The 23706-nt window shown below is 46.1% G+C and overlaps 1 protein-coding gene across 4 annotated transcripts in view; it reads right to left on the reverse strand.

The window, feature by feature from the left end:
* TBC1D2 (TBC1 domain family member 2) overlaps positions 1–23706 on the reverse strand; it is a 1652487-nt gene that overhangs the window by 843939 nt on the left and 784842 nt on the right. For all 4 annotated transcript variants that reach the window (XM_069630602.1, XM_069630605.1, XM_069630603.1 and 1 more), the window contains one exon: positions 4962–5098. In XM_069630602.1, coding sequence (XP_069486703.1) covers positions 4962–5098 — 137 coding nt within the window. The remainder of the gene's footprint in view (positions 1–4961; positions 5099–23706) is intronic.

The following is a 23706-nucleotide window of genomic DNA, read 5'->3' on the forward strand; positions in this document are numbered from 1 at the left end:
CTGGCGACGACGGCGAGATTCACCTGACTTGCCTCGTCCTCTGTAGGCCTCTTGCAACGAGGAGCGGGCCGCCTGCTGGTACGTCGAGGAGCCACCGCTGAATCCTTTGGAGGCAACTTGCTTGCCTCCGGAGTTCCGAAAGGGCGGCCGCCATTGCTGCAAAACTCCTAAGGCCCGAGCCGTCTCTGTGTCGGTTTTGATGGCTTGAAGTGACTCATCCACTGTTTTTCCAAACAGGTTGTTCCCGTCGAAGGGCATGTCCAAAACTCTGGTTTGCACGTCCTGGCGGAAATCTGTTGCCTTGAGCCATCCCCGCCGTCGAAGGCAAACGCTGTTGCCCAACTGGCAGAAACCGTTGTTGGCAATGTCCGTGGCTACCGTTATGGCGTGGTCCGACGCCACCTCACCTTCCTGTAGGATCGCCAGGGCCTCTGCTCTCTTGTTGTCCAGTAGGAAGTCCAACAGGGGGGGCGATCTTGTACCACAACTCCCTGTCGTAGCGGGCCACAATCGCTAGGGCGTTGGCCGCCTTAATCGTCGTTGCCGCAGACGAGATGACTCGTCGTCCCATGGCGTCCAGTTTCTTTCCCTCGCCGTCCAGTGGGGAAGTTGAAGTTGAAGCCGATGCCCCCACCGCTTTCTTCTTGGCTGCCGCCGAGACGACCGAATCCGGGGTCGGCTGTGCCCTAAGGCAATAAGGGGCGGTATCGGGGGCCCGGTACTTCTTCTCGTACCGGTCCCTCTTGGCAGGCGTCGTGGACAGGTTCTTCAGAAGAGCAAGTCCCTCGTCCCAGATGTTATCCAGCAACGGCACCGCGAGGACCATCTTCCTCTTGGCCTTGCGCTGTTGGTAGAGGAAGCCATCCTTCTTCTGTTCTTCGGGGCAGAGCTGGAAAAGCTCGGATGCCCTGGCAATCATGGCGTGGAAGGAGCCAATTTCGTCGGGCGGGGAGGCCCGAGGAGGTGGTGATGCGAGGCCCATCCCGTCGTCACCACCGTCGTCATCCGTCCCCATTGTGGCTGTATATGTTCCTGTGTCATCCCCAGGGACAGGGGAAGAAGATAAAGGCTGAAAGGGCCGTGAGGGCTCGAAGGGCGGGGGTGGATGAACTCTCCTACTCTTGTTTGGAGGGCTTCACGACGGGCCTGGTTCTGCTGGGTCGTCCGTTGGGGGTAGGGGCAATCTCGTCCTTATCTCCGTGCATAAGGTTTGGATTGCCATCAAAATGGCCACGAGTTGTCCTGTGGCTCGGGTTGAGACGGGACGATGGTTGCTTCTTGTTAGGCAGAATCCTGTGCAGTGCCCTTAGGGATCACTACACACAATTAAGACCATAGGTGGCAATACAAGTTTACCTTTGGTACAAGCCTGTACTACTAAGTTATAGTGGTAGCAGTAGCAGAGCAGCCAGGCTTACTCAAGACTATATGAGCAGTAGCAGAGATTACACAAAGGGACCACAATTACTGTGACTCAAGCAAACACTAACTCAAGGTTTTAGGTAGAAAAATATAAGTACATTTATTTTTAAACCGTCAGTTATAAACACAACACTTCTATTAAACTTTAAACAAAACCACACGTTAAATATACTACAACTAACCAATTCACTTTGTACAGTATGTCTCAAGGTAAGTACCCTGTGTTGGAATGAACCGGTGTTATGAACAAAACACGATACAGCGGATACGGATGCAATCACTTTTTGACAGTTCGGTCTACTAAATAACCGCGTATCCATGACATGAAATGCTACCGGAGCAAAAACACACTTAGCACCTGAGATACCAGAGGGAGTTGGAGGCAAAAATCACAGGCAATATTTAGGTTAGGCAGACAGGATCGAGAAACACTCAGAAACAGGAGTTCAAAAGTCAAAGGGCCGGAGCCAGGGTCAAGTGACACCGGAGACCTGTTGTCGAAGATCACACCGTTAGACAGTTCACGATTCAGCGTAGCCAAGAGTACTTTGAAATTGTCAATGTTCGGAAGCAAAAGTTATAAGAAGGAGGGAAGACAAGGGGAAGCCTTGAAGATGAAGAACAGGGATTCATCCAATTTCCTCAAGCAGAACACAGTACCTTATTCCAATGGTGCAGCTGGTGCTCTGGCAGTTGTTCCTGTTGGTTTCCCGCAGACCCACAATTCCTGGAGCTTCGTTGTGAAGGAGGACGTCTGAAGGGGGTCTGCACCACACAGGGATGAAGCCGGCAGCAGCGACAACGAATAAAAGGTGCGCTTCTTAAAAACAGGAGAGGCTCGTCAGGTGGCTATCCGGACCACTACAGCAGTGTGCAGCAATTTTGACCACGAGGGGGACCTCTGGCTGAAGAAGATGAGCTGGTTATCCCCACCAGGTTCACGGGAAGAAGACTCCGGACTGGATCTTCTCTTAGTCGTTGAACGGTAGATAGCTCAGGACTGCAGCAGGGCTTCACCGGGACGGGGTAGTTGCAGCAGCCGTCGTTCTCTCCACTTCTCTTCGGTTCCTTGTAGTTCCAGTGGCGACTCTGACTTCTAGCACAAGAGACCTGCCTTTTATGCGCAAAACCCCCATTCACACAGCCTGGCTGTCAATCACGCAGCAGGGGGGTTGTCCAGCCGGGACAACCACCTCAGCCAATCATGGAAAAGTGTGACTTTGGTTTCCCAGGATATCCTGTGCAGGGGGTGACTACACCCCTTCCCCACATTCAGTCTACCTAGACACCCAGGCGCCAAGAGGAGGGCTTCTGCAAAAGACGGTGAACAAAGAAGGCGAACCTAGTTTGCCGCGCAAAGTAAAACACAAGAAGGAATTTAACAAAAAGAAATGGCGAATAAACCCAACCGGAGCCAAAAGAAAGACGATTTAGTCAAGCAGGTTTATGCTTAAGGCTGCAAAAATATCCAAAAGCATTACCACGTTTATCTACTATAATCGCGGTAGAAAAGTTAGGGTAGATACCACTGCCACCAGCCAAGTCTAAATGTTAAAAGAGCGAAACAATGCTCAGGGAGGTACAGACAGAAAAGGGGTACAGATTAGCCCTTTCCAGTACTCCATGTAAGATGGGGTGTACTGGGTCTGTGGTAAAAGTGACTAGGTAAAGTAAATGGCAACTTTACCTTTCTCTGGGGGACAGTAGTCAGCCCCAACGAAATGGAGTCAGAAGGCAGTCTTAAAGACAACCCTGGGTTACTACTCTGAAGGTGCTGTGTAACCCATACAAGAACAGGAGCAACAGGAGTGGTGTGCTTCAGCGCCCAAGATCACACAATGAGTAAAACACATAGGCCAAAACACATGTAAGAGTGGAAAAAGGAGGTACACTCTTACCATGTGGAAAAAATAAACTCCAGAAATCCAGCAAAGCTGCTGGGGGACTCACTAGGTGAGGGAAATTAGCCCTAGAAGGAGAATTCTCCCTAACACTCCTCCTCCACGGGAGCCTCGTCAGCGCCACCGTCGCTCTCTTCGTCCTCCTTGTCGGGATTCCTCCCATGGGACCGGACCTCCTCATACGTCTTGTTGAGGCCCTCCATGACTTCAACCAGCTCCTCCTCGGAGGCTGTAGCCGTGTCTATAACGGCCACCGCCCCCCCTTTTTCCACCGGGGTCTTCACGAGGGTCTTCTCGATGGGCTGAAAAGAGGATTCCCTCTGCGGTGGCAGGGAAACTCTGGGCCCCGAGGTCGCCTCCACTGGGGTAGCCTCAACAGGCTTCGCCAGGGCCGTCGCGACTACCTCGATAGAGGCCTTAGCCGGGTGAATCAAGGCCTTCACCACCTTGTACGCGCTTGAGGCCTTCACCTTGGGGGGAGGGTCACCGCCTCGCTCCCCCTCGGCTGGTTCCTTCGAGATCGACCGGGGCCTCTCCAGAAGCTTAGCCAGGTTCTCAGATTTTCTCTTCCCCGAGCCAGAGCGTTGGCTCGTGGTTGATAGTTCCGGTGAAGGTGCGCCCTGCCTGGCAGCCGAGGAGCCCGACCGTTCGGCGCTCCCGGTGCCCGCGGACTCGCGGTGCTTTGCCTTTTGTTGGGCCCCTGTCGCTGGAGCGCCCTAAAAGGACTTAGAAGACCGCTCAGACTGCTTCTTCTTCTCACCTGCTGAGCTCTTTCCTTCTAGCCAGTTGGTGAGACGGGTCCGACGATCCGTCATGTTCATGCAAAACGCATAGTCCTTCTCCACGTGCGTTTTTGTCTTTGTGAAGGCAGTAGAGGCATCTAGAATGCTCGTCTTCCTAAACAGCTTGGATCCGGGTGTCAAGCTTCCCTTTTCCTGGGCCATGTCCACGGGGTAGGCCTCAGAAACTTCTGGAATCCTCAAGAAGCGTAACTCGACGAAAACTTCACCCTTGAGGGGCGTAGACAATTCCTAAATGGGTCCCCGTTGATCGGAAGTAGAAACGGTGGAGCTTGAGGCTCAATTGACCAAAAAAAAGAGATAAAACTCTTTGAAAAAACGCAAAACTCAGTAAAAGTTCGAGAGCTATAGCACGAAGACTCCCAACACTTGAACATGCGGTAAAAATCTGAGGATGGCTACCAGGGGCCGGGCTTAGGGAGAGGGCAGTCATTGGCTGGGGGCAGTATGTCCCAGAGACCAGTTATTGGTTAGTGCTAAGAAAGACAGATCAGAAACAAAACTGATACTGATTTTTTCTTTACCGAGGATTCCCATCCTGACGACGCGGAATATTCATGAGCATGTGAATCCATGCCAGACCCCATGCTGGAGAACAGCAAGACTACAAAGGAAGGAATAGAATATATTTGTTTTTAGAGTCAAAATAAAATGAATGAATATGTTCAAACAATGTTAATCATGTGACTAATGGGAACTTGAAAATTAAAAATATATTTAAAAGACATTTTGTGCAGCTTTTGGTTTGGGATTAAACACATATTTATCTTATTTACAATTGGGCCCTCAGATTACGTACTACCAAAGAAACAACACAGACTTCTCGCCTGAGACCAACCTTGGAATTCATTGTCGGCTGGCATGTCTTGTTCCTCGTACTGCCTCGCGGTGTTCTGCTGAGCATCATCAAAACGGAAAAATTGCTTGACGTTGTCACGCAGTGGCTTGTTGCTACAAATACTATGGACTGTATTTCTAAGGAATGAAAAAAAATTATCAAAGGTTTTATGGCTGTATTCATCTACAATGTCAGAGGCAAGTATAGAGAAATCTGACACAACCAAGTGAACGGCAAGCACTTGTTACCTCATAATTTCCATCAGAGAATTATTCTGAAGAATACCCTGTGTGTACTGATTAATACATGAGCAAATAAACAAACAGAATGAAGTTCACATAGAACATGGCTACATCTCAGCTGAGAACCCTACTGCTCATATCAAGTTCTGTGGAATCCAAAAACCACAAAATCAGACTTCTTGTGGGTTCATTTCAATCTCTATATCATTTAAGCTTCCTAAAATGACCTCTGGCATCCAGAATATAGATGTGTTTTTCGCAATGTTATGCTCTTTTTGATACATTCCTATATAGATATATGGATGACAGGTATATCTTGTCACTTGGCTTCCCAACCATTTTTCAAAAAGTGCTAGTCTTGTTGTTCAATTAATTTTCCAATAATGAGTCACACATCATCACGAAACATACTCACACCTATTACCCGGTGAGTGCTATTTCAATAGCTAAAAACAAGTGACTCATGTGATAGAAATGAGAAAGTGTTAGATCATACCATATTTTGGATTAAATCAAAACAGCTCAGGGATGTTGTGATTAAATGTATCTAACAGAAACCTTTGAAATTCAGCAACAACAGGTTAAAGGGACATTACGGTTGCAGAGCGAAACAAAAAACAAGACATTCACCACTTATGGTTACTAATGTTACCATACTCAGGTCACCGCCACGCACTGTACTTTGACACCACACTTGAGATCACAGATAATATCATTCATTTTATTTTGACTCTGAAACAAAACATAGGGCCTCATTACAAATCAGGCGGTCCGGAAATAACGGTGGCGGTAAACCCGCCGCCACCGTTGTTTCCGGACCTCCTGATCCCGACTCCTGCAGGCAGGAGGTGATGTTCCCGCCAGGTTTGACCTGGCGGGTTTAACACCGCCCGCCTGCAGGCGGACGAGGAAACACCGTCAGCATTACGAGATGCTGCCGGTGTTTCCATGATCCCCATTCCCATTGAGTCCAATAGGACTCAATGGGAATGGGGATTAACACCATTCCGCCTCCGTGATTCCCGGAAAACCGGGGTTGTAATGCCCCAGTAATTCCGGGAATCACGGAGGCGGAATGGTAATACGAGTCCGGCGGTAACCAGGCGGTTTTACCACCTCGGTTACCGCCAGACTCGTAATGAGGCCCATATTCTTTACCTTCCTTTCTTTTCTTGCTGTTTTGGCCAGTAAGGGATATGAGTCGCGGAGTGGGAAAAATTTCGTCTTTTGCAAGATTCAAGCGGAAATAGAACTGGGTCAAATATTCACTGATTATTATCAGAGGGTGTATACTGCACAATCGGAAGCGACGACTAAGGTGGTGGAGCATTTCCTTGACCAAGTGACCCTAGGATGGCTGGATAGTGTGAAAGGTATGCTCCTTAATAACCCCATTAGTAAGGAAGAAATAAAGATAGTCATCAGTAAATTGCCAAACAATAAGGACCGCGGATGGGATGGGCTGACAATAGAATTTTACAAAGAGTATTCTGAAGAGGTGGTGCCCCACATACTGTAGATGTTTGAATACTCTCTTAGTAAGAGTGAATTACCAAAGTCCACCCGCACAGTGGTCTTAGTGAAACCGAACAAGGTACCATCGAAGTGCTCCTCATATAGAGATCTGTCTTTAATAAACACAGACAACAAAATACTAGCCAAGTTATTGGCAGACAGACTACAACCGCTGATGACGTCACTGACTCTAAACGATGAAGCGGTATTCATTCTGGGACATTCCATGCAAAATAACCTGAGGAGACTATTTATGCTATTACATAATATTGACCCACACATTCTGGCGGTGATAACTACCCTTGACTCAAGAATACATTCAACCCTGTCGAATGGCCTTTTCTATTTGAGGTGTTGAGAAGATATGGATTGGGCACCCACATGATGACTTAGACATGGCTACTTTATAGCCTCCCAAAAGCTGTTGTCTTGATTAATAAAATATAATCCGAGACGATAACCCCCACACGGGACACCAGACAGGGATGTCAGCTGTCTCCTATGCTGTTTGCACTGGCGACAGGGCCGTTGGCCTGTTACATTAGAAAACACCATAAGCATAGGGGGATAAAAATATACTCCTCGATTGATGTAATATCACTTTAGGCCGGCAACATGTTGCTGTATATACAACATGCAAAGATTAAACTTTTTCTTTTCTTTTTTTTTTATAACTCTGTTTATTGATTTTATTCATAATACATAACCATATGAACAACAGCAGGGTCACATGATGCACATACACCTTAATTAATCCACCAATAGTTCAGCAACACACAAATGTCCCAAGCTGCCCGGGGGCAAGAATTGTAGTATACGCATCGGTATTTTAGGAGATACCTAGATTGTCGGGGCAGCCTCCTTCGGGGGGGTTATTCAGAGTCTAGCCACTTCCCCCAAATTTTCGGAACTTTCATGGGGCATCCTCTGGCCTTACAGATCCTCTTTTCCAGGGAGGCACATTTTGTATTTATATTTTATTTGTCTATTATAGAGCGCCTTAAGCCAAAGCGCTGAATATTAAAAGTGAACACAGTACAATAAAATTGAGTAGGCAGTTAAATCCAGATAACGATCACTCAGGGGTGTTGAAGTAGAACAAGTTACTTACCCCTGGTAACATTCTTTTGAATGGATGTTCCTCCCACGTATTCCCCATCCCGACACCTCCAATATGCAGCCCCTCCATCACTCTGTAAAAAAATCTGCCCACGGCGTTGGACCATCGGGCAATACTTAGTTTTTAAGCCGAGCCCCAGGTTGCTGCCATCAGCCTCTTCCCAATTCCCAGTGCCACTGCCAGAAATGTCTTTTCGTGTTTAGTAAAGTCCACCTTCCCACAGGTTCCCAGTAATATCAGTTTCGGGTCTCGTGGTACCGGTGACCCCAGGACTCTGGAGATCCTATTAGTGCATCTCTCCCAAAAGGTCTGTAATATATCGCAGTCCCAGACCATATGGAAGAAGATGCCCTCTATCTTTTTACACCAGAGACATTCCCCATTGTCAACCACCCCCCAGCGGGCCATCATTGCCAGGAATAGTATGCCTGGTGTAGTATTTTAAGCTGGATCAATCTTAGCTTAGCATCAATCCCTATCTCCCGAGGGAACATCAATGCTTCCACCCATTCTTCTGTTTCTAGTGGTCCCATATCAGTTTCCCATTTCCCCTTCAGATTGGTAAATTCTCGGTTCCCAAAGGAGTTGGGAGCGTGGTATAGTGTAGAGGTAACCTTAGACGGGATGGGTACCGGGAGAACATTGGTCTCTAGGGGAGAGCAGTTGGGTATTTCCTCCAGGTTCGGGAATTGAGTATTGATTGCATGCGTAAATTGCATGCGTCTATATCGGTCCATTGGTTGTAATCCATGTTTCCCCTTTAGTGTTTCAAAATCTAAGAGGCGTCCCTCGCGTATTACATCTGCCAGTGTACATATGCCTCGCCTTTCCCAGTTTGCAAAGTGTCCTATTTTCTGTAGTTCGGGAGATATCTGTTACGCCACAGAGGTTGGGACAGTGTCAGTTTTGCGTCCCAACTGGTATGGTGTTGGGCCTCGCTCTAGACTTGACAGATATGAAGAGTCATTTGTGGCATTCCCCCGACTCCCTTACGGTCCCCATATAATATCTGTAAAGCGGGAACCAAGCCAGTGCCATTTAATTCAGCCCTGTTATGTGGAAGCGTAGGGACGCCGTGAAGCCAATCATTTACCACCCCTGTTTGCGTGGCCCAATAGTATGTGCACAGACATGGCAATCCAATGCCCTTTCCCACACTGAGGGTTGCAGTGTCTTGAGAGCGACCCAGGGTTTCTTCCCTCCCCAAGGTAGTCCCTGAAGGATCCTTTCAATTGTTGCAAAAGTAGCGTGGAGGATGGGGAGTGGGGCGTTCTGAAGAATATATAGGAACCTTGGTAGTGTCATCATTTTGAATAGTGCTGCCTTGCCCATTAGTGATATCAGGAGAGACTGCCAGTGGGAGACATCAGCCTCAAATCTGTCCACAACTGTCTGTAAATTAAGCTTGAAGGAGGTCATCTGCATACAGTGAAACCCGGTCCTCCCCTCCCCAGGCCACACAAATCCAGACCATCCCCTATCCGTTCGAAGACGAATCGCCAGTGGTTCAATAGCGAGGAGAAACAAGAGGTGGGAGAAGGGGCAGCCCTGTCTAGTCCCACGGCCTAGTTGAAACCGCCTGGAAAACCGTCCGTTTATCCTCACCGTCGTATCGGGCGAGTCGTAGAGAAGTTTGACCCAAGATGTGAAACCGGGCCTGAATCCCATTCGGCCCATTATTTCCCACAGGGCATCCCACCCCACTGAATCAAATGTTTTCTCGAAGTTCACCGCCAATAGGGTGAGTGGGTCCGAGATTTCAGGGACACGTTCTATCGCAAGCTGAACCCTACGTAGGTTCATACAGGTGGATCGACTAGGCATAAATCCACACTGGTCCGGGTGGACGAGGGATTCTATCACCCAAAGCCGCCTATTAGCCAGGATGCGTGCCAAGATTTTAGCTTTGCTATTTATCAGTGATATAGGCCTGTAGGAAGCACATTGTTCTGGTGGTTTCCCGGGTTTGGGAATCACCACAATGCATGTCTTCCTGAGGTCTGAGGGAAGTTGTCCCTGCTTCTTACTACGCAGGAGCATGCAATGTATGTGTCCCATTATTGTTCCCACAAGTCATCTACAGATGAATCTTAATCCAGTCATGGAGAACATTCAAACTTACGGTGGCCTGTCAGGCCTGAAAATTAATTGTAAAAATTGGAAACGTTAACCTTAACCCCATGTACCAAGTGGAAAGACTTCCAAACAAACTTTAGATGGAAAGACAACATCATCAACGCAAAGCTATTGATTTAAGACAGCTGCAACAGACTGTAAAATGTGCACAAGGGGAATGTTACAATGTTGCATGGTATATAAAATGGCCATCAGAACAACTTAGCAAAGCTCTGTAAGAACAATGTGCAGCCCCACAGGCACTTGCAGGTCCAGCGAAAATGCTAATTTTGTACTGAAGTGAAAAGGGCAAGGCGTCAGTTTCCAACCTTTGAGAATTCTATTTCCTGAACAGAACAGGGGACTGTGTGAGGAATCTGAGGGCATCCTCACTGCTTTCTCCAATATATCCTCCTCCAAAGTGGCCAGGGAAAGGCTGTCGCTATCGGATCCTGACCCTCGGGGTGGATATACGAGGCAGGATCACCTGGGTGCAGGAGACTTGTGGAGTGGGGATGAGGTACCCTTGGGCGGGACACGGTATCCACCATTCCCGTTTTATAACAAGTCCAATATCCCCAAGGCCTTTGTAGATTATTACCAGTCCCTTCTCTATCTTTCCAGAATATAATTTCCAAATTAACGACCGTCAGGTACTGGGACGAGGAAGAAACAAACCAGAGCCATACATCCTCTCTTTATCGATTCTTACACACAGACATCACTTTGGTACTGGGACGAGGAAGAGGCATCAAACACTGACGAAAGACTGTTTGTTTGACAAGGAGCAGTATAGTCTTTCTAAAACCTTAACCCTTTAAATGCCAGTGACGAGCCGGCTCGTCGGTAAAAACCTCTCCAGGTTGCCACCGACGAGCCGGCTCGTCAGTGGCACTTAAGGGGTTAGTGAGGGGGGAAATGTTGGCGGGTTTGGGCGGTGAATACCGCAATTTTAAAAAAAAGCCATTGGCATTGGGGGGGAACCTCAATGGCACTTAAGAGGTTAATTGATTTCGGGAACTTTAAAATGAATACGCAATGGCAAGAAGATGACTTATTCCTCTTTGAAACACAGCAGGACACGGGGCGAGACGCAGAGACCCGCAGAAGCTGCAGCAGTAGAGGAGCGGGAACCAGAGAGAAGCCAGGTTGAGACTTGCGAGTAAGCCGAGTGAAGCGAAACCAGAGCTGTGGAACACTGCGAAGACGCCGTGAGCAGAGGAAAGCTTCTGAGGCATTTGCAGTTGCAGACCATCGAGTACAGGAAGCGGGGCGAAGCAGAGTCTTTCGGAAGGGAACCCAAGGCCAAGGAAAGGTGGCGCGAAGCAGGGAGAACTGAAGAAGGTTTTCCAGCGCTGTACCAGAGCCAACAGACATGCAACTGGAAACCGGTGAGTCTGCCCACAAAGCAGGGGGACCCTGGGGCGTGTTGATTGCACAAAGGAAGCTGAGAAAACCTAAATACATTAAAGGTCTGAGAAAAGGGGACTGAGAACTGTTATAGAGGCAAATATAAGGATAGCCATTAAATTGAATGAAGAGTTGAATAAGCATTGTCTAGAGCTAAATGAACATTGCCAAGCGTCAAGCAAGCATTGCCAAAAGTCAAGCAGATATTAATCAGTATTACTGAAAGAAATGAATGGTTGTGAAAAGAAAACATGTATGCAAGAGTAAAGTACAATGAAACCTGGCAAAGGGTGCCAGACGCTTTGGTCAAGAGAATTGAAACAGTGAATGAGTTTCCTAGCAGGAGAGTGTACTGGGAATCTTATGTTGGTTTGTGAAAGAAGAACGTAAACAGTGATCAAGTTACCTAGCAGGAGAGTGTATTGAGAAGCGTATGTTGCTCTTTGCAAGCACAAGATACAAAACAAGTGAATGGTGGCAGAACAAGCAGTGATAAAGAGGATGTGAAATGAGAATAAGTCAAGCATCACTGTGAATCTGAAACCGTGTCAAGGTGCCTATGAAGCAGACACAAGTAAGGTGTGCCGGTTGCAAGACCTGTAATGGGTGGACCGAGTAATGCGACAACTGCGCCTAGACTGAGTACACCCACCTAAGGAAAAACCACTTAAGTCACCCACACGCTTGTGATTGAATAAAGGAAAACTTGTGTTCACTGAAATTAGAGAACTAATTAGGGAGCCCGGAGTGCCATTCCATACTCTCAATCAGAACCGACGAGGAGAGCGTGTCGATCCAGCACTGACGGGAGAAGCGGCTGACTTTCGCCACATGGACCAAAGAAAAAAGAACATCCCAATCTCTCGACTTCCCCTTGACGGGCGGCCAACCTCAAGTTGGGAGGGGGGGCTCTGTGGGATATATTGACCCACTTCTGCTCTGCTATGCTGCATCACTCTGTTATGATGATGCCAGAAACAGCAAAATGGCCGCAAAACCTTTGTGCGTGCCAAAACCCCTGAAAATTGCGCTTTTCAATGCACAAAAAGATGGCTGCCCATCTGCCACGCATGTTGTCAGTGGTGGAACAGAGCTCTCACTTCTGAAATGTGTCACTGGGCTCCACAACAACTGAAAGTGGAGTGCAGAAGGAAAAAGCAGTGCTTTGCTAAATGAAACTCCCAAGATTGCTTAAAATCACTTTTTCTTTGTTGCTGAAAGTTCAGAATGCCGGAGAAGTGTTAATTACGGGGTAGGAAAGAACCTGGTCTACAGAGGCAAAAGGAACAATGACAAGCTGCAGAGCAGGAAATTCGAAGTGTGAAGACAGTCGTAAATGGCCTCTGCAAGGAACAAACATGGGGGCTTGCTCCTGGGCTTCCAGGGAGAGACCAAGGGGTAGAGCCAAACAACCATTTGTTGCATAACATGGACAAAGAACGCATTTTAAAAAGACGGATAACTTTCTATTTAAAATTGTGAAAAATATAAAAATAACAGAGTTGTTAATGTAATTTCTGGATGCACGGGTGAAGAGGAGCCAGAACTGTGTGACAGGTTCTGGATAGCAATGGCAAGAAATGTGATTTTACACAAAATGTATTTCATTACATTGGAGAGCCATAATTATGGTTTTCCCTCCTCTCCCTGTCAAGGGTAAGATCTGTGTCTTTGGTGGGGAGTCTTTTCCTGGTCACCCGAATTATTAAAATGGTTTCACTACAGCCACAATTCCTAGAGACTGCAACAGCAATTATATTGGATTCGCCTGAACAGAAAGGCAACTTAGCTTCCCTGATGAGTGTTGGCGACACGAAAGCGCTAGGAGGAGAACAGCAGTGCAAGAAGGGAATAAACCCTGTGAACAATTGGGCAGCAATTGGGATTTAACCCTGTGAATGTACAGGACATTTTGGGATTTAACCCAGTAATATTTTTTTCAGGTAATATATTGGCCAGAAACTGGAGTGCTCGCCTCGCCCCTTCTTGTTTTTTCATGTACTTTGTGGAGATCCGGACTCCAGAGGCTGCAGCACCGGGGTCATTATGCCCTACATTGGAGAGCCATAATTATGGTTTTCCCCCTCCCCCTGTCAAGGGTAAGATGTGTGTCTTTGGAGGGGAGTCTTTTCCTGGTCACCTGAATTGTTAAAATGGTTTCACTACAGCTACCATAATTCCCAGAGACTGCAACAGCAATTATATTGGATTCACCTGAACAGAAAGGCAACTTAGCCTCCCTGATGAGTGTTGGCGACACGAAAGCGCTAGGAGGAGAACCGCAGTGCAAGAAGGGAATCAACCCTGTGAACAATTTGGCAGCAATTGGGATTTAACCCTGTGAATGTACTGGACATTTTGGGATTTAACACAGTAATCTTTTTTTCAGGTAATATATTGGCCAGGAACTCGAGTGCGTGCCTCGCCCCTTCTTGTTTTTGTATGGCCTGTAACTGTTTAAGTGTATGTGGGCTCTGCAAGTGTGCACATTTCACTAGAAATTGAGGTGCAAGCCTCCTTCCCTCATTGGATAGTGAAAACCCCACTGATATGATTTTTTTTTAACCTTTATTTAAAACAGTGTGTTTGACATTACAAAAAAAGCAACATCTTCAGCAACCAAAGCAGCATTCTATGCATTCTCACTTAGACCTTCTGTAAACATTGAGCATAAATGTATACATAATAATTTGTATACCATCTCTAGGCAGAGCAACGGGTGGAACAATTAACACAGGGTGGATACCATACTTCAAATTGCAGCAATTCAGTCTTCAGAAATATCTGAGCGTGTCTAGGTTGACACAAGGTAACTACGGTACGGAGGCCATATGGCCTTTGCCCGACTATTCGTGGGCTGTAAAGCGGATCACTGCTCCTCCATGTCTGATGCCCATGTAACTGCTTTGAGCAATTGGGGAACTGTTGGGCAGACCGGGCGAAGCCATAGCTGCAGAATACAGCGGACTGCTAGTAACATACATGGACTTGCCTGCCTGCGGGGACTACCACGCACATTCTCGAATTGGTGAAACAGACAGGTAATGGGTGAAGGGCTTAGTTCAGTATTCAATATGACCTACATTGCCCTGCAAACACCAACCCAGTACTCTTCTAACTTTGGGCAGCTCCACAACATATGTATATAGTTCACCTCATTGGTGTGACACCTGGGGCATGTGGACGGGTGTGTGTGTGAAAATCAATGCAGCCGGGCAGGGGTATAGTGGAACTGATGCAATACATTGTATTGGATTAACCTGAACTTCGTGTTGAAGGATACTTCATGGGTCTGCAGACACAAAGCTTCCCAACCCGCATCAGCCATGTCTTCCCCCAGATCTCTTGACCAGGACTCTCTAAGTTTGACCAGGGGTCTGCAACCACAACTATGTAAGGTACTGGACAGTTTGTCCACCAACCCCCAGAAGCGGTACCCATCATTATAATGTCTAAAAATGGTTAATCTGGCAGCTGTACTGGCAATGTGCTCCAAGAGTGTTTAATTGCACGCCACAGCCCACCTTACTGTATCCATTGCGCAGATTGCTTTTGCAGGGGTTTAGGTAGGTCTCGACATTCTATAAAGGAACCTGTATTGTACATATCCCCCATCACTGTGTATCTATCGCATGCCCACTGGTGTGCCACTGCTTTACTTACAATGGGGAATGATGGGAAGAAGTTCCAAAGAGGCAGGCCTTTATAATATGGACTGGCGTTATTCGACATCTTCCATATTTTGTTCCATTCTCAAGTACAGAGTTTAGTGTGTAGTTTTGGCAGGTAATCGCCCAGGTTACGAGCATATAGGGAGGCTCGCTGCCGCGTGACAATTAATCCCAAATATTCTATTTCAGACAGTGATCAAGTGAAACCGATTAGATCAGGTGGGGGTCTGGTTGAGTAAGATAGTGGAAATAATTCTGACTTAGTACAGTTGACACGTAGCCTGGACATAACTCCAAACTTTTGGACTGTGTGCATTATTGCCACCAGATGCCTGACAGGGTCGCTTATAAATAACAACACATCATCTGCGTACAATTAAATAATTTCGGGCTCTCCCATAAGTCTGATGCCATTATGTATGTGTTTATTATGAATGGCGTCTAATGGCTCAATAACCATAGCAAACAGCAGCGGTGATAGCGGACAGCCCTACCTAGTTCCACCACAAATTTTAATTGGAGGTGATAAGGTGCCATTAACATTTACCCTAGCCACAAGGTGCGCGTAAAGTACTGCCTACATAAACTGCCAAGACACGGAATCGAAGGCCTTTTGTATATCAAGGGCGGTGGCTACAGCTCGCGCCCCGGGATCTATTTGTGCAAGTATATTGAATAGGTGCCTCAGGTTTAGCGCCGTGGAGCGGCAAGGGACAAATCCAAATTGATCTTGGTGTAATGTGTGTCATATAGGGACCTAGGTGAAGGGCCAACACCATGCGAAAATCTTAATGTCAGAGTTAATGAGAGAGAGGGGCCGATAAGAACCACATTGCTCAGAGGGTTTGCCGGGTTAGAGGAGGATCGTAATCACTGCTTCACGCAGTGAGGGGGGAAGCACCTCCATTGAAGGGGCCTCTGACCACAGCTCCATCAACTCTGGAATAAGTTGGGACTTAAAATGTTTATAAAAATCTAGCATCAAGCTGTCCGGGCCAGGTGTCTTGCCAGCTGGCAGTTCATCAATACCATGGGATACCTCCTCCAGGGTAATGGGGGCGACCAAAGCCACTCTGGTGTCATCAGAAAGCAACATTAACGGGAGGCCGTCTAGGTATTCATTTATCTCTTGTAGGATCACCGTGTCAGTGTTAGTGTACAGCTCTGAATAGAAGGTGTGAAATTCCTGACCCACCCCATCAGTGGTGTGAACCAATGTTCCAGATGCTCCCAATATAGCAGGGACATGTTGACTACCCTGATACTGATGGACTATTCTGGCGAGCATCCTGCCAGGGCGCTCGCTCTCACCATATTTCCTCACCTGCTTGGGGCCGTCAAGGAACCTCAGCTCCCTTCTGCATGTTCCTGGAAAAGATCCAGCTCTGTTTTATCTCAACTAGAATGTGGTTGCTGGGGTCTATCTCGAGTGATTGCTCTAATCTACGCAGTTGTGTCTCGCTACGTTTCAGGCCCCTGCCGATACATTTGAGTATCCCAGTCTCAGCTGACAGGGCTACCCCACGGATACATGCCTTAAAGGCTTCCCAAAGAGTAGCCTGCATATCTACAGTGTCTCTATTTAGATTAAAGTACTGTAACGCTTACCTGGACTCCACAGGAGCGTAATTGTTCTAGAGTCTGTTGATCTGCTAAACTGATGCCTTAAGGATATTTTCCTGTCATGAAAGAGAAAATAACAAGAAAGGAGGTGCTGTAATTGATAAGAATGGTGAAAACTACTAGGAGTCTATGGGCCTCATTACACGGTAGGCGGTAAGGGTTTACCGGTACCGGTAAGGGCACCGGTACCGGTAAACCCTTACCGCCTTACTACGAGGTCCCTTTGTGGGACCCGACCTTAACGGCTGGTTTTACCAGCTGTTAAGGAACGGGCCCGCAAAGGGACCTTGGTGCTAATTACGGTACCGCAATTTGCGGTACCGTAATTAGCGCCTTCCCCATTCCCATTGAGCCCTATGGGGGCAAAAATGGGAATGGGGAAGTGCCTTGGTGAATGCGGAATTACCGCCCCCGCTCACCTTGGAGTAGGGCGGTAATTCCGCCATCCACCAAGGCGGACACGGTAAAATACCAGCGGCAACCATGGCGCTAATAGCGCCATGGCTACCGCCTACCGTGTAATGAGGCCCTATGTCTGTCTTCCACACAAATATAACTTACCCCTTATCCCTAAAACCCACACTCTCCTCACCTGTGTTTTGTGTTTAGAGAGCTCTCCATCCTGCTATCACACAGGGGTGTGTTGTCATTGAGGTTCTGAAGACTGAGATGCTGTTAAACTCTGGAAACCTCTGAAAGCATGTGTCATAAAGTGTAAATGAGTCTCTTGAAAGAACCAAGGAGAAAACGGATGTCTCTGAGGAATAAACGTTTTCTAAGTTGAAGAGATCTATCTTACTGACTAATTAATTCTTCTTTCCTTTTGTAGATTCTTGGAGGAAAAGGCTTTAACAGAAAAGTTCGGAGTTTAAAGGAAAAGGTTATGAAAACCTTTTCTTGAAGTAAGTTGGCACGCTTGCTATGGATGAAGTGCGCAAAACATAGAGGGGTCTTCGGTCTCCTGACAAGGTGTTTTGACTAAGGTAAGTATGTGCGCATAATCAGGAAGAAAAAATGCTGCACAGTGTAAGTCCGTCTTGTCTGAGAAAACTACAACCTCCTACTATGAAGCGCAGTTGACAACTGTGAAGAAAAACTCTATGGAGCTTGAGGTTCGTATGAGCGTAGGAATTTATCTTCACTCTTAATTCTGTAACGTTCTTTTTTTAACAAAGCTACCTTTGTATTGCGGGTCTTCGGAAATGGAGAAAACACCTCGGAATGTTGCTGCGGCTGTGTGGGATATAATGACCCACTCAACAGCATTTCACCACATCACCAAGCTGCATTTGCAACCTGGCTGCGCTGGCTCCTGTGCGCACCAGGACCTCAAAACTGCATTTTGGCAGCAACAAAAGATGGTTGCACCATCCTGCCTAGCACACGTCAGGCAAAATGGAACAAGGGGATACACTGAAAAAGTATGCCAGTGTGTTCTGAAACCTATAAATGGAATCAAGTGAAAAGAAAAGCCTGCCATTGCTGCAAAAGCCAAAAATCCTCTTCAAAATGAAACACTTACACCCTTTAGAAATGGTGCTTTGACACTAATTCCATCTGTTCATTTTGAAACCACTGTGATTAAAATGGCCCTGTCATGCCCAGGATATTTCACTGTGCTTCACCAGAACCAGGCATAATTCCTGAGTGACAGGCCCAGTCAAGCCAACTCTGAGAGAAATCAATACGCAACTTCACTTTCACTCGCACTGGAACACACGTTTATTTCTTTACAAATGTATCCAGGCTCAGCAGTTCAAAGAGACTTTAACTCTCTGAGCCAGGTCAAGTATCAAATGTATTTATGCTTTCGATAAAACTCCTGCATTCAAGGAAATGACTACAGCTGCAAAGACAGTATGGGCATCTGAGGGAGCTGCCAAACCAAATTTAAAGAAATAAATGCTAGCAGTTTTTAACGCATGTGGAAAAATGGGCTTTGCTGACTGAAGGAAAAAAATGGCCTGTTTAAAAATACATTGTTAATGTAAGCCTGCTTACTTAGCAATGTAAAGGGATTATGTTAGTGGTGATAATACACACACAGGCTATCTTCTTTCACAGGTTTGTTTTAATTCAGGACCCAAAGTAAGAAATGAAAGAGTTTAAAACACATGGGCTAGATTTGAAAGCTCTCAGAAAAACCAGTCATTCCAGTTGCCAGCCATCAAACTTTATGGAAAAACTTCCCTAAGGAAGGGAGATACACCATAAATCCAGGACACGTAACTGATAATTGCCAGCTTGGAAAACTTTGAATGGGCCAGGACAAAGAAAGTTCACACGCTCGTCAGACATTCGTCTGTGGTCCAGCTGGGACAATAGAAGTCCTGGGACACTAACCTGTCAAGTGTAAGGGGCAATAAAACCTTCAATTAAGATGAGCAACTCCCACCTTGCCTTGAAGGGAATGACAGTTAGCAGCAGTGGGAGGAAAGAAAAAAGAAATGACCCAACAAAGGAACTGCCTTTTTGTGCCAAAGACTATTTTATAAAGAAACTTTAAAGACTGTTTATCTCTGCAGCAAGAATTAGTAAAAATGTAAAAAGTTTGCAGTTTCAAATATAATTGTATGGGCTTTCTTTTAAAACTTGGTATAACTCATTGCCGCATGGGGAAAAGAAGTTACAAAATCTTACAGATTACAAGGAAAGTATTAATGTTGCAAACATATTTTAGGCCAAATCTTTCATGTTTAAAATTACCAAAATTTATCAGAAAGGCGAAACAAAGTCCCACAGACCTGAGAAGTGGAATGATCTGCGCTGCACATAATATGTAACCTGTGTGTATAATTTGCCAAGAGATTGCAAGTGTTTAAATGTATGTTTTTGCAAAATCGGATTTTAAGTAAAGTAAATGTGGGAGTTTATGGACATTGTAAAACTCACCTCATAAACCTGACATCATTCCCTTGGAAATCCAACCAGCTGAGAGCGAGGTGGAGACTAGCACCCTTGTCCAATACTTTTGTTAGGGGTGTGTTTAGTGAAGCCTGCTCCAGTCATATACTTGGATGTTGTCATTAGGCATTATAAATAAGGGTCCCTGACAAGACTCTGGGACACACACTCTTCCTGATTTCCTGCGCTGCGTTCCTGTTCCTGTTTCATCTTCCAGACTCCAGATCCCAACTACAAGGCCCAGCATTGCTGATCCTACCCTAAGGTCCACTGAAAAACTCAAGCATTGCTGATCCTGCTCCAGCAAGTCCTCACATTCTGAAAACCACTAAAATTCCCATTAACCAGGAGAAAATGGGGGTACTTTTGGCAACCTGATCCAGTCTGGCTTGCTGCCACTCACTGCATGCTGCTGCCATCCTGCTACCCAGATGACCTATATTATCCAGTGACCAGAATTACCAGTCCAGAAGTACTACCTGGCTTGAGCTATTAATCCTATTTCGAGTGATCAGGCTGGTTCTGCCAGGGTGGGCGCTGGGGAGCTAGGGTTGAATTTGCGAATCAACCCTGGAGCTTACTGTGTCCCTCTTTGGTAGCTTAGCTTGAAGCCTAGCCTGAATGCTCTAGTGTAGAGTAAAACTGTTCTTGTCAAAACAGATATCCTTTCCTTTTTCACTGCTCCATTTTACTCAAAACACACCTCACTCTATTGCATAACTCACTCAATTTACCAGCTAGAGACCTAATTTCACTTCCATATTGTACCTATGATCTATAGCTACCCCAACACAAAAACTGCATTCTAAATCAGCATTTCACCTCTTTTTATTAAAAAACGTTTTGGTAATTTCAGGCGGGAATTGCAAAGTTTGCAAAGTTTCCAACGTGTCATTTGCTGCAGTCTGTGTTAAACCTGTCACTCAATTTTCGAACTGTATGCTCTTGTTAATCCATTGATTGTGATTGTGAGTACCTGTATGTTGTTGCTGTAGTGAGGAATAATATTTCTTTCAAGGTTTGAAGGTTTGCACACACATTCATTATTTAATTATCCATTTGCCGAGTGTCATTTTTAACATTGCAAAGGGGTTTGAAATCAGTTTTTGTTTCTTATTTGGGGAGGGAAGGTCCGATTGTGATTCTGTTTTCCATTTGTCATTCCTGATTACCTGCTGTTTCTTCATATCCATTTAGAATTGATTATTTGTGGGTTGAGGGAACATTGCAGGGGGAAGTTCTAACTTGAGTGCTATCTTTCCTAAAATTTAAAAGTGCTCCTTTTCCCTGGTATTTTGTAGATGTGTCAATAGAAGGTTAAATTAAGTGCATTGCTTACATTCTTATTGTTCTTATCACCCGTTTGGTGATTGCTGCCCCATATTAAAAAGTGTATGATTTCTTTTAATTTTAAAATAAACAAATACATAAATATTATATTTTACCAACCAGCCTGGTTCATGGTCCATTGTGACCCAGGGTATTTGAAAAGGGGGTGTGATATGAGTGGTGTTCCATCTCAATATTGAATCTAACATAAAAACATAAGCATTTCAGTCATGAGCTGCATACTGGGCCGAGATTAAGGGGTGTGTCGCCTGATTGAAATCCTTAACAGATGCAAACAGAGACTGATGACTGAAGAGGAACTGTGACGAAAGAATATTCTTATACTGGAAGACTGCGGCTGCTGAAACTTCAGTCAGGTAATTCTTGTCTGTGGTCGATAGATTTTCTGTGAGCTTTTCGTGCTATAAATATTACTTTTCTTTGATTTCGCAGGTTCTGTGAGCAGAAGTGCCAGTAGCGTTACACCGCTGTCAGCGGACCTAACGCGAACCGAGTGTTACTGTGGAGGCGGGAATTAAGTAGCCCTCAATGTCTAATGTCTAGTTCTCTGCTGAAACTTGTGCATGACCCACAGGGCAGCCATCGTAGGGGCATTGGAGTGATATTAAATCCTTTGTAAGTCTATGGTATTTAATGCTGTGAATTGTGAAAATGCCATGTTTACCGAGCTAACACCCACCTAAAGCCTACTGATCTATACCAAGAATCCCGCCTGGCCTGAACTCCTGAATCTAGGCTAGGAACCCTGGATGTGATCATGACAAGTACTCATCTATGCGTTCAGTTATTTCCGCCCTGAATATAGGATCCAATAAGGATTGCGGCTTAAACTTCCACCATGTATTAACAGCAGGGGCGTCCCCCAACGATAGCCGTATTGTAACCGGGGAATGGTGTGGATACGTTCTAGGCAGTATCTCTGCTCCTTTCAGGCAATCGACTAGTATGTTAGAAATATGCCACCCGGATACAGAGCCCTCCAAGAATACACCAGGCCTAGCTCCTTGAACCCTTCATGTAGTACCTGAGCAGCTTTGGTCGGCTGTGTCGGGGCCGAGAGCCAGATCTGTCAAGGCTATGATTCATTATAGTATTAAAATCGTTCCCCCCCAGATAGTGGGGACTAAGGGACATTGGGCGAGCAAAGCGAGCATCTTAATGTAAAACTCTGGATCGTCGATGTTGGGGCTGTATGTATTTAACAGTATGACCTCCTGGCCTCGTATCTTCCCATGCAACAAGACATATCGCCCTGCCGGGTCCAGTTGGGCATTTATATGAGTATCAAAAAAAGAAAAAGGTTGTTGCACTCTCTTTCATACGCCAACTTAAACAAAGAAAACTCCACTCAATTGGAATATAGAAATACATTTCTGTATTGGTGCGGTTAAGTGCCCTTTGTGATGACACGTGTTTCAACGGACCACGCCGGCGAACGCGGACAGAATCGTACGGAGGTGTTAATGCGGTACTGCAGAGGCTGGGATTGATCCCGTGAATCCTTTTGTTAAGCTGAAAAGCAACGTTCTAAATGAAGCAATTTATAATGTTGGCCCTGATTTGAAAAAGACGGCGTGGTCCGTTGAAACACGTGTCATCACAAAGGGCACTTACCCGCAACAATACAGAAATGTATTTCTATATTCCAATTGAGTGGAGATTTCTTTGTTTAAGTTGGCGCATGAAAGAGAGAGTGCAACAACCTTTTTCTTTTTTTGATTTATAAAGCGGAGTGGAGGACCCACATTTGCTCCGCTGTTGCGCAACTCATGCGACACAAAATATCTCTGCAATAGATCTTAGGGCGCTGAGGTCCATTTTGAAGTGTCCCTTGGAGAAAGGTTCCTCATCAGGATTTACCATTTATATGAGTATAGTGGGCGGACTTGTGGATAAAAGTCATGAATCCCCTACATTGGGTCGAATATGTGGTGTAATATCGCTGCGGGACCCAGGTCCTAGCATGTGTCTCCTGTAGAAAAATGATCTGTGATTTATGTCTTTCTAAATACAGCTGCAGGTGCTTCTTCTTTATTGGGTTCCCCAGTCCACCCACATTCCAGTTTACAAGGTGTATTGGATCAACTCCCATCTGGGCTACCATGGGTGCGTCTAGGAATTGCTATGGTGCTATCCATCGAAATATCTAAGTGCATTTTCCGTGTGTGCATTGTGGTTCCTATGAATATTGCAACCACATCTGCAACATCGCATGGGGGCTGTGCGCCGACTACTCCTGGTGCGGAACAACAGGCTTCAATGCTTACTTTATAGTTAAGAGACATATTTCCGGATATTTAACAGTCTGGGCACTTACCGAACTTCAGTGTATATTGTGTAGTAGATTAATTGTTGTCACCCAGCGAAAAGCCATTAGTTCCAATGTTTCAATCAGGGTTTGCTGATGAATTTCAAAGGGCCCCAGCGACCCATGCCGGTTATCCCGGGAAGTGTTCATCCACAAATCACATGGCTTCCTCTGGAAGGGTGAAAAAGTAAACCTTGTCGCTGTGCTCGATACGTAACTTAGCGGGGGAGAGCATGGCGTATTTTATATTATGCTCACGGAGCCTCTTCTTAGTTGCTAGGGATGATTTACGCTCCTGTTGTACCGAAGCCAAAAAGTTTGGATTAAGGTGGACTGTGTTGGAGCTCAGGAGCAGTTCCCCCCTCGCCGTATCAGCGCGGAGTAGAGCATCCCTGTCTTGAAAATTCAACACGCAAGCAATTATCGGGCGGGGAGGGGCACCAGGTTTGGGCTTCGGGGCTAGCTGCGGTGTGCCCGCTCAGTGGCA

This window comes from Ambystoma mexicanum, chromosome 6q (genome assembly GCF_040938575.1).
Source record: "Ambystoma mexicanum isolate Mex_15411 chromosome 6q, UKY_AmexF1_1, whole genome shotgun sequence".
Classification (NCBI taxonomy): Eukaryota; Metazoa; Chordata; class Amphibia; order Caudata; family Ambystomatidae; genus Ambystoma; species Ambystoma mexicanum.